The sequence below is a fragment of the Bos taurus genome, chromosome X (assembly GCF_002263795.3).
Source record: "Bos taurus isolate L1 Dominette 01449 registration number 42190680 breed Hereford chromosome X, ARS-UCD2.0, whole genome shotgun sequence".
NCBI classification, from domain to species: domain Eukaryota; kingdom Metazoa; phylum Chordata; class Mammalia; order Artiodactyla; family Bovidae; genus Bos; species Bos taurus.
In genome coordinates this window covers 123389349-123401508 of record NC_037357.1, presented here as the reverse complement: position 1 = coordinate 123401508, position 12160 = coordinate 123389349, and the positions used below count along the sequence as shown (strand labels likewise).

The following is a 12160-nucleotide window of genomic DNA, read 5'->3' as shown; positions in this document are numbered from 1 at the left end:
TGATCTGTTTGCTCACTTGCTTGCTCTCTCTCTCTCAATTTCAGTCACATCTTTTACTTAAATAAAAAGCCCGGGGAGTCATTCCAGTACCTCCCCAAATCAACTCTGTAGAGCTTTGCAAAGGTTAAAGCTGAAAACTGAAACTAATCAGTCCCCAAACTCATGTTTCCATGGTCCTGGCCTTTTCTCAAGGCTATGAATAGCTCCCATGAAATGTAAAGTATCTTTTGACCTTCTGCAGGTGCCTTGGTGGGGGGCCAGTGAGCTCATCCCACACCGTGAGCTACTACAACCCATTTGCCCCTGCTGCGAAGTGAGGCACATCCCCAGTGCAAAAACTTCTGGACACAATATTTCTTCAGCTCAGTCTGTCTCAAGTTCAGGACTCAATAAAATGGTTACTTTCCATAGAAATAGACTTCAATCTTTATTAAACCATTGTTAAGCCTATATCAAATGATATAGCCCATATAAAGTAAACAATCATCTCACATTTGATAAAGATGAAGAAAAAGAATCTGTCACATCTTTAGGATATAGATATAGAATTTAATTCTGTCAAATTCACACAAGGTCCAAGGCTGAACCACAAGGTGGACTCATATACTAGAAGAAAAACTCCAAGTTAGTGAGTCCAAGTAGCCTGTTACTACACTCTGAAGGCAACTTCCTTCCATAACAACAGCAAAGGACAAAAACATCCAAGAGATTTCTAGGGACAAAGCTTGATGGAAACAAAGGGAAGGAGACTGGTCATTTACGATAACTCGTAAAACTTGAAAAAATTAGTTGGACGGAAGTGTTTACAAGTAACTAGAATCATCCCACAGATTTAGCCTCTGATCCTTGTTTTACGGGGAAAAAAAGTGGTTTTTCATTAATTTGGGGTGGGAAAAAATGTAGCTTTTGAGCTCAGCACAATGAACTATTTATCTGGCCTGACAAGGCCAATCAATCCAGCTCCCTGTTTATTATAAGGAGTAGTAGGATACTGTTAGCTTTGATGAGTGGGGGCAGGGCCAAAGACAGCCCTGATCCTGGTACACAATTCTTCCCTTCAACTGGAAATTTATGTTTGGCCCAGGTGACCTGGGGGTCAGTATGAAGCCTGGGATAGAATGAAGATGGTTTCTTATGTGTTTCATATTTACAGGACACCCCCATGTGCTAAGGTCTCAGAGTCAATGACAGATTCATTACATAGAATACCTAGGAGTAATAAAAAGTTGGTCATAATCAGGTGGAGGCTTAAACAGGGAATATTAAAGTCAGTAAGCCAGTTCTTTAAATGCCCTTTTCTGGTTAATGAAAAATTCTGTAGGGGACTTCAAAGGTCATATTTTTGTTGTAAAGAGACAATTATCTGAAAAGTTTAATTCTTTCATTGATTTAAAAGTTCTCAGGTAATTTTTATCAAATTCATCTGGATAATTACCTTAGTTCCTTAATTCCTTATCTTCTTAAATTAACGAATTACCTGAATTATCTTATTTACTTTACAAAAACAGAGCTGGCTGGAAGGGCCTTGCCAATGACGTCTGGGTATGCAATTCCTCAGCCCACCGACCCAAGCAGTATCAGGAGAAATGGGAGGGGCTCAGGTGAGCAAGGGAGGTTTGGGGGTACAGACCCACGCACGGAACTCTAGCTGTCCAAGTCCAATGAGCACAGGCCTCAGGAGTTCTGGAACCTACTTGCAAGAACGCAGGATGGGCTCTGGGCTATGGCTACAGTTTTAGAGCTAGACAGCCCAAATTCTTACAACGGGAAATCTCCATTGGCAGGATGGGTTTTTTAAAAAAAAGGAAAGAAAAAAAATCCTATAGCTGCTAACCAGTGTGGGCCGCCAGCCAATATTTCATCTGAATAATTCAAAAAAGGAAATGTAACCCAGGGCAGCTGGAGAGGGTAGAGGAAGAAGCAGGAAGGAAGAGAGACACAAAGCTGAGGTCTCAAGCACTATGATCAATGGACAGTTTATTGGACAAAGTCTTACAACATCTACATTTGATGAAAGATTAGCTGTTCTTGCCCATGGTTATGCAAACTTGCCTTCTTTTTTCTTTTTAATGGAACCCTTTGCTAATACATTTCTGGGTCCTGCTTTTTGACCGGTTCTATGTTTCTCTTTAAGGAAGTAATAAGCCCCTGAAAAGGCTGCCTCTGAAAGTTAAGCTACCTCAGGTATGATCAGTGTGTGCCTGGGCTGGTCCAATGGGGCGGGTGGGCATGGGAGAAACTAAGGCAAATCAGTTTCCATTTTAGTATAAAATTGAGTCAGGTCACCTGTGCCATCTTATAGAATCTCTCCTACCATTTTAAACAACAAGGTCACAAAGCGTGGACAGGGGAGAAAACAAAACTCCAACCAGCTGATACCTGGAAAATCCACCAAGGTGGAGACAAGACGGTGAAAGGTTTTCTGGTTACACAGAAGTCTGAATGAGCTGCATCTCTGTAAGTCCTGCCTCCTAAACTGAGAGACAAGGCCTGTGTTTGGGAGCCCAGCAGTCAGAGAAAGAGCCTGCTGAAGTCTGCCCTTAAATTAAGAAGAGAGCGTGGCCAGACATGCTCGGCTTAGCCAGCACCATAGCATTCTCTGAAGTCACCTGTCATCCATAAAAATAGACACAAAAGAGAAAGCTAAAGTCCTAGAAAAATAATCATTTAGAAATTTAGTCTACTTCACCACTGTAAAAAAAATTTTCATTAGTTTCCTTTGGTATGGTTATTGTATCGTTACTTGCCATATATGAGTGTGTGTGCACCCAAAATGTATACAAAAACCAATGCCATTCAATTTTCCAGCAATTCAGACTTTGATCCAGTTCACCCAGCAGTTATCAGTTTGGGTTTGTGTGTGGGGAGAGAGCTCTCTCTCCTTTGCCATACCTCTCTTGTTGGTTCTTAGAATTGTTTCAGAAGACAGCAAAGCATTTCCACTGGACACTTCGTGCATGGGCTTTTCTGGAGCTTTGCTGGAGAGAGGCTCTTTCTTCATTTCCTTCTTTATTTCCTATGAGGATAAAGAAAAGGAAAACAGGATTGTAGTTTAACATTTCCAAATGTCTCTATTTTAAGCTTCAGCTTTCTGGAATGCACTACAGTGACCTCAACTCAGCACATTTTAGAAACACCATTTCCTATGTGTTTGTTGTTTGTTTTCCTTACATTTAGTAGAGAAGCACCTGGTCCTATAAAACAGAATAATGTCCAATACAGTGACGCAATCTTCTGTGACTATGGTCAAGTGATCATAAAGGCCACCAAACAACTCTAAGGGACAGCCTGTTCTACTTTTTGAACAATGACAAGCTTTGGCCAAGCACAGTCACCCCTCAAAAGCTTTCTATTCTTCCAACAGGGGTTTAAAGAAGTATATTCCAAAATCACCACTGCACTCACAGTTACGCTAAACCCAAAAGAAGACTTAAGTTCATTTACAGTTACCAAGTTCTTCTGGCTTTTTAATCCTTAACCGAGAAAAATACAGAGATAACAAACTAAAATAAAGACTATCGTTCTAAGCCAGAGGTCGGCAAACTAAGCCACCATGTGTTTTTGTAAATAAAGTTTCATTATAATACAAGCCCATTCATTTCATTTAGGTATTTTCTATGGCTGTTCTGATGCTGCAACAGCAGAGTTGAGGAGTTGGAACAGAAATTCAAGCCCAAAATACCTGACACACAAAGTTTACATGAGGTAGTCTCTTATCAAAGCTCCATTAAGATCTGGATTTTTAAAACCTGATGCCTGATACAATCATTTCAAATTACTTAATAATTTACATAATTATGTTCAAAAGCATTAAAAGTCAGAAATGATAGTAACTCACAAGCTGCAGATCTGGGCTGGGGTTCTGGGCTTGTCTGGACCCAGGATCACATTGACTTGGGAAGAAGGGAAAGCTAAGCGCCTGGAGTCAAAGCATACCTGGGTGTCAGGAAGGGCTCAAAGAGGAAAGATGTGTTCTTTAGAAAGAGGCTGGGGCAAGAACTGGGCCTGGGTCCTTCAATGAATGAACAGGAAGATGGAAAATTTGGTGGGAGGCCACACTTTGGCCTGGGCAGAGGTAGAAAGAACAGAACAAAAGCTTGTCAAAACATAGCCACTGCCTAGCAGCTTCCTACACACCCAAGTGTTAGTTACTGTATCCAATTCCCCGATTGCTGGCCTTGTTCACAACAGCCTCGCCCTCTTCTCCCTCACCAGGGCCCCACCGGAAACCAGCAACTGTGGCTGGTGCTCTGCTAGGTTGAGAGTTTCAGCTGGCGCACCAGGCCAACACAGCATAAAGCTGTGGGCATGCGCGTGCATGTATACGCACTCCCACCTCAGCAGCCCAGCACCTGCTAGAACAGCAGTTGCTGGGGGTTTGTGCAGCTTCACAGGCAGATGGCATCAGGGGACAATCTGCAAACACTGCCAGCCTGAGTTGCATGAAAGGATGCTTTCTTAGTGATGGCTGCCAGCCTGCTATGGCTCTAGAAATACAGAAAAGCAGCCACTGTGGGGTCTTCTTCCCCAGTGGCTGCTTCTTTGGGGGTAGAAGAGTTGCTTAAACATCACTCTCCACTGTAGGGTGGGTATGACCATGCAAACACCAATTTCCCAACTGGACACAACATAATGCAGTGGTGCAACATCCAGTTTTGCCAAGGAGTTATTCAGAGAAACGCAGCGGGCTGTGGGTGACGTGCTGAGTACTTGCTTAGCACTAACCACTAATGGCATGCAGCTGGGGAAGGATGAAGGGGCTGCAAATATTTGAAAAATTGGGTTGGTCACTGGGGAAAGCCTCAGAAGCCATGGTTGTCAAGAATGTTCACACCCAAGGCTTCAGAGCAGCACCTAATGAGCTTTGAAGGACTGATCTGACGAAGCAGGTGCTTAAGGGCTGAGAAACCAGCAACAGGGGAGGATCTGGTTCATAAGTTTCAGATTCTGTGCCCCACACCAATGATTGTTCACATTTGCCAGATACATAAGCCTAATGATGACACAATTCCTTAAGTTGCTTCTTATATGGAAGCAAGGAGACAAAACCAAAAATATGTCTTGCCCTTTTCCAAAGAAACCAACCAGACACGCAACCATGGCAGTGCATCCTACAGACTCTCCACTGGCCCAACAACCAGGTTCATCCAGGCTCAGTGTAACCTCACCAAAACCAAATATCTTCCCTCCAATCTGCCCCTTCTCTGGGAGCAACAGGAGCTATACTGCTTGATAGCTCATCATCTGCACACTTACACAGGCTGGAAGACTCAGCGTTAACCCTTGAATCTAACCAGCCACCCAGTTGGGCTCTATCTACTTCCTTAATCTATTTATCTCCTTCCTCCCATACTGCCTTAAAAACATGAGTATCAGGCAAAGAACTTGAACAGACATTTCTCCAAAGAAAATATACAAATGGCCAATAAGAACACGACAAGATGCTCCACATCATTATTCACTAGGAAAACTTAAATCAACACCAAAATGATATACCCTTTCATTCCTACCAAGATGGCTAGATTTTTTCTTTTTTTTTTTTGTAAAGGAATACAAGTGCTGATGAGGACGTGGAAAAACTGGAATCCTTGTACACTGCTGGTGAGAATGCAAAATGGAGCAGTCACTGTGGAAAACAGTATGGTGGTTTCTCAAAAAGTTAAACATGAAATTACCATATGATCCAGCAATTCCACTTTCAGGTAATATACCCCAAAGAGTTGAAAGCAGGGACCTAAACAGATACTTGTATGCCAATGTCTGCTGCAACGTTATTCACAAAAGCCGAAAAGCAGAAACAACACAAGAGTCCATCAGCAGGCAAACAGATAAACAAGATCTGGCACGCACATACAATAGAATATTGCTCAGCCTTAAAAAGGAATACAATTTTGATACATGCTACAACATGAATGAACCTAGAAAACATCATGCTAAGTGAAAGAAAGTGAAATTGAAGTCTCTTAGTTGTGTCCGACTCTTTGCGAACCCATGGACTGTAGCCTACCAGGCTCCTCGGTCCGTGGGATTTTCCAGGCAAGAGTACTGGAGTGGGTTGCCATTTCCCAGACACAAAAGGACAAAAACGATCTGATTCCATGTATATGGGACATCTAGAATAGGCAAACTCAGAGACAGAAACTGACTAGAGGTTACCAGGGAGTAATGGGATGGGAGGACAAGAGTTAATGTTTCACGGTTACAGAGTTTCTGTTTGGGGTGATGAAAGTTTGGAAACAGACAGTGGTGATGGTTGCGTAAAATTGTGAATACAATGAATGCCACTGAATTGTACTTCTAAATGGCTAAAATGGCAACTTTTTGTGTTATTTTTTTTTTACCCACAATAAAAAATACACATGAATACCATCTTACATTTGAGAGTTTACCTTGTACCAAAGCTTCCTCTAAGAGCTGCACCGGGATCGCAACTTTTAACATGCAGAACAGCCCTATTCACTGATGCACATGCCAAGTCACAGAGAGCTGAGGAAGCCCATCCGAGGTCAAAGGAGACACCAGAACTGGAACTCAATGGCTAGCTTCAGAGCTTGCCTCTTAGCCACTCTCCCCCAAATGCCACCTGCCTCCAGTCCGCCCTCCCTGCTTCACCTCCACACTGCCCCAAGGGACGCTCTCCTAAAGCTACTGTTCACTCTTGCCACTCTCCTCCTCAAAGCCTCCAATTACTCCCAAAAGACCACAGGGAAAGCTCTTGCCTTCAAAAACTTTTCCAATTGCACAGCAAGCCACACGTCCCTGTGTGCTCACTTCTGGCTCAACCTATCTGACGTATGTGCTGACCCCAGGCACCAACTACCGGGCACATGCAAGGGCGGGGGCGGTGCACCCTTTGAACACTCTGACATTCACAGATGTCTGATGTCATGGACCCCTATCAGGGGGGCTCCAAAAATAGGTGACGATGCTGGCAATGACACAGCCTTACACTGGCAAGGGTTTATATAAATTAAAGTGCTGTAACTTTTTTTTTTCACTTGCTCCTCACAATAACACTGTCATTTTGTTACTGAAAAAAAAATCCTGATTTTTCTAGACTGATATATTTTTGCACACAAGAATCATGAGACCCAGTTAGGGAGGATGCAAGACCATCAAAAGGCTATGAGGCTAGTGTGGGGCAGGGAGGGCAGTGGAACCCAGCTTCGGGCCTTCCAGGCAGACCTCTCCTGCTACACCTCACTTCCCCCGAAGAAACAGTGTCCTGGCTACAGTGCGTGCATGCTAAGTTGTGTCAGTTGTGTCTGACTCTGTGAGATCCTATAGACTGTGGTCAGCCAGGCTCCTCTGCCCATGGGATTTCCCAAGCAAGAATACTGGAGTGGATTGCCATGCACTCCTCCAGGGGATCTTTCCAACCCAGGATCTCTTATGTCTCCTGCATTGGCAGGTGGATTCTTTACCTTGAGTGCCACCTGGGAAGCTCCCTGACTATACTATTGCTATTGCTAAGTCAATTCAGTCGTGTCCGACTCTGTGTGACCCCATAGACGGCAGCCCACCAGGCTTCCCCATCCCTGGGATTCTCCAGGCAAGAACACTGGAGTGGGTTGCCATTTCCTTCTCCAAATGCGTGAAAGTGAAGTCGCTCAGTCGTATCCGACCCTCAGCGACCCCATGGACTGCAGCCTTCCAGGCTCCTCTGTCCATGGGATTTTCCAGGCAAGAGTACTGGAGTGGGGTGCCAATGCCTTCTCCCTCTGACTATACTGGAGAGACTCAAATCACCCCAGCCATGGCTCCAGTGGAAAACTTCACTTTCCTCCACACCTGAAGAATCTAATACTGCTTTATCCCTAAGCCCACAAATACTAGGGCTGGAATGCTTGAAGACTCTTTATCATCCACACAAAATAGTTCTTTGCTGCAGAAGAGGGTGGACCTGACTGACAGTGGAATAACCCCTGCTTGTCTACAGCTGCCAGGATCCCTGAACCTGGAGCTCTCCGAGGTTCTGATCCAAGTCGGAGGGTGCCAGATTTCCTGGGTATGAGCATTCCGAGCCCCCAACCCTCAGTCTCAGCTTTCTAATGACGAGGCCTAAGTTATTAATCCATTTATTGAGAACCTGGATCCTACTCTCTCAGTGGTAGAGAACACACCCTGGGTCAAAATTGTGGGTCACGGGAGCTTACAGAAATTCATACATGCCCACAAATATAAATCAGCAATGATTCTGCTTGCTTTAAAACACAACAGAATAGTCAGGGTATCCACTATCCTAAACGTTTTTAGGAGGTAAAGGAAACCCAGTTTCTCTCTTCTCAAATCTGAAGCCTTAACAACAGAAACTCTGCTTGGACAGCAAAATTGAGGCCATCAATAAACTATCAATGTTCCCATGACACTCAAACTGTATTGCAAGGACCTCCTGAGTGAACGGAGAGGGGAATTCACACCATTCCTGCTTCCCAAAGCAGTATGCTCATCAGAGTCTGAGATAGTTTATCCACAACTGGAGGCCAAGAAGCCCTGATAATGCCACTCTAGCAAAAATTCTCTGTGACACATTTAGCAGCCTGCAAACAGCAGCCTCACTGGGCAAAGGCATAATTCGTACACCACTAGGAGTTAAACTAGCAGAGTCTGCTTTCTGATAAGCAGGACTGCCTGGATGTAGCTGGTGGCAGAGTCAAGTCAGCTCTCTATTTTCACCTCTCCCTCCCCATTCATTACATACTAGGCAGGCACTGGGGGGTCAGCTCGGTTGAACCTCAACTTCTTTCAATTAACCAAAATACTACATAGCAAAATATCAATGAAGGTCCAGTTGGGGGCCCCTCCCTGCTTTCATCCTTTCTGTCTTCTATCAACCTCTGACACAAGTTAAGACAGAGACATCATGCCGGATGGAAAGAATGCTGTCAACAAACCAAAACTAGTCCTGGCATCATCATTTAGCAGGTGGGTGACCTTGGGGTCAGTAGTGAAAGCCTCTAAGTGGCTCTTTCATCATCCCCAAAAGCAGTTTAATGCTAGATGCTTTGGCACCATTAGAGAGATGTCTTCAGGATCAGTGAACTGGAGAGCAGTATACAAATTGATTACTTATTGTCATAATTAATGCCATCATTAAATAGCAAGTGCTATTTAAAGAAAAAGAACTACACCTAAGAACACGGATGGATTTTTACAGTCAGAATGTTGAGTGAAAGAAGCCAGACCCAACAGATCACAGACTGTATGATTCCACTTATGTGAAGTTTGACAACAGGCAGAACTAATCAATGGTGAGAGATCTCAGAATAGACGTTACCCTTGGGAGGTACCAAATGGGAGGGGTACAAGACAGCCTGCTGGGAGGATGAAAATGTTCAACAATTCGATGTGGGTGATGGTTTGCACATGTAAAAATTCATTAGGCTGTATTTCTAAGATCTCTGCACTTCACTATATGCTATTTCAATGTAAAAGAAAACATAAACCAGAAGACAGATTCTCTTCAATCAAAATGCACTAATATTTCATTCCAGGAAGTCAAAACCCAGAAAAGCTAGTGCTTTGGTGTTTTAATATTCATCTCAGGGAGTGAAAAGCCTTCTGGGATCAACATTAAGACAATAAATGGTCAGAATATGCCAGATGCACCCTACCAAGTAGGTGAGACAAGGGGCGTCTCATCTAATTGACATAATCAGCTGAGTGGCTCAGCTCCCTCCAAGGGGCACTTCCTCTCCCCATTAGCTGATTTCCTCAGATCTCACAATGATTCCTTCTCTCCTGCCATCAAGAATACAGGCACATGGAGCAGGCTGGTGACACTGACACCAGGGGAGCTCAGTGCTGTCCTGACCAGCCAGAAATGCTGGTGCCAGGCTTCTCGCAGCATTAGAGCAAGGCTGGGCAGGGTCCCCTAAACCTCAGGGCTGAAGCAGGGCAGGGAAATGAGGCATTGTTTTTCAGCCTGCCTTCAAACTTGGTCAGTTTCTTTCTGAAGGGTAAGGTTTCCTTTAGAGCTAGATGGGGCTGTGGGTTCACAGCCATGCCCCCATACTAGTTCATGGAAAATCTTTTTGCAAAATTATCACTGGCAGAAATTAATTAATAGGAAGTCACTAAAAATTACCCCAAATCTACTGATCAAGAGAATTTTGAATAGATACAGAACCCTGGAATAGCACATTGCTGTGCCCCCCACTCACACACAGACGCATGATATCTTCCTGCCCTCTTCACACACAAAAAGGCAAGTTTGCAAAGAACCTGCTCCATGAACATGCCCTGCTTACAGAGGTTCTGCTTTCCTACCATTTGGCTCCCTTCACAATATCAGTCTTAAAACACCCAGGAAGATACTGCAAGTAACCTGAAAGTAACAGCAGACACCAAGAGAGCTTCAGCTCTGTCTGTAAGACTGTTTCTTTAAAACAATACATCTCATTATTACAATATTTTTTGAAGTATTCATGCTGCTGAACCACAAAATGCACCAAGTTCATTAGAGAGAATTGTAAAGAAAATGTATATAAAATGTCTGAAGTAAATAAGGCAAAACATGAGGATTTGATAAAGCAGACTGGTGAGTACACTGGTACTCATTATTCAGTTTCTTTTTCCAATGCTTGAAATATTTCATAATTTCCCTTAAAAATTGCATAGTGAAACCATGTTGATGTCTCGTACCACAATGACCTCCTTATATTTACAAAATACACCGCCACTTTAAAAAGTGCTCTGACATACTATCATAAATATACCTAAGATATTTTCAGCTCAAAAGCTAAGAAGGAAAGTCTTTTAAGTAGCAGGAAACCTACTGTTATGTCTGTATATAAATCTTCGAATGACATCTATCATATATTTGTACTATTACCTCCCAAGAATCACCCATTACACAAGCCTAGGCAAGAGGCTCTTGACCTGCAGGATGGGAATGAATGCTGTGAAGAGTTCAGCCAGTGCTAGATTCCAGACAAAGATGAAACTGACTAATTTCATGTTCCGAAGAGATGACACAGCTTTCTGATGCATGACACAATTACCTGTATGACACTCAATGCCTTTATATATGCCCATGCCCTGCTAAACAGCTAGATTATTACCATTGGATCAAAGAGTGTCAATACCAACTATTTGGACATGATTTAGTGAGCACATAAGAAATATTTATCAAATGAATGGCCAATCTAGCAGGGCGTAATAAGCAGGATGGCTATCTACAGATAAGGGGGAGTATTTTCAATTCAGCTCAAAGCTATGACAACATTGAGACCTGTATGATCCTTACAATGACACAACTGGTGTTCACTGGGTCACAAGTAACTCCTCACCTAAGAGAATGCAGGTCTGGCATGAGAGTGGTAGGAAGAAGATACAGTAAGAAAATTCACACTGTGCCTCATTTTTTTTAAATAAGCAATGCCATTTCTTTCTGGACTGTGAATATTCAAAATAAATGTACTTATATAAAATGAAACCTTAAAAACACTAGAAGAAAACATGAGAGAAAGATTTTAAATCTCATAGTGGGAAAGACTCTTTGAAAGTCTGACACAGAATCCAGAAGACGAAAGAAAGAGTTGATAAATTACAGAAAACTATAAATATGGCATAGAAAAAAAGAAAATTTATCAAAACAGACAGAAGTCAAAGCGGGAGAATATTGCCTGTGATATAGAAAGACCTCTTTCCACAAAATATCAACAAAGAGATCAATAAAAATAGGAAAGCACAATTCATAGGAAAAAAATGACAAACACATGAAAAGATGTTTAATCACACTCATAAAAGAAATACAAATTACAGTGAGATTCATTTGACAATACCTGTACAGTACTCACCACCAGAAGGACCCTGAATCCTTTTGGCGATTTTCTTATATGAAAACTGTAAAATTTACACCTTCTATATTAGAATATTTACACAAGTATTCTCAACAGAGTGTGCACTCTCTCCAAATATTGTCTTGGTTTTCATAGCATGTAGCACAGTGCCTGGCATACAGCTGGTACTCATGCAAAGAATAAGTATGAGAGATACAGAAAGGGAAAGCACAAAACTCCCCAAAAGGTGACAGTCTAGATAGAGAAGGATATAAATAACTTTTTACTTACAATGAGATATCTTTTTCCCTTGATATTAAATACCATAAAGTTTCTCAATGGCTCTCTCTTATATCCAGTGGATTTCTTAGTCTTAC

General features: G+C 42.6%; 1 protein-coding gene across 10 annotated transcripts in view; it reads right to left on the bottom strand.

The window, feature by feature from the left end:
- The window catches only part of SH3KBP1 (SH3 domain containing kinase binding protein 1), a 331585-nt gene that overhangs the window by 200297 nt on the left and 119128 nt on the right, over positions 1-12160 (bottom strand). For all 10 annotated transcript variants that reach the window (NM_001128500.1, XM_059883336.1, XM_059883338.1 and 7 more), the window contains 1 exon segment: positions 2893-3016. In NM_001128500.1, coding sequence (NP_001121972.1) covers positions 2893-3016 — 124 coding nt within the window.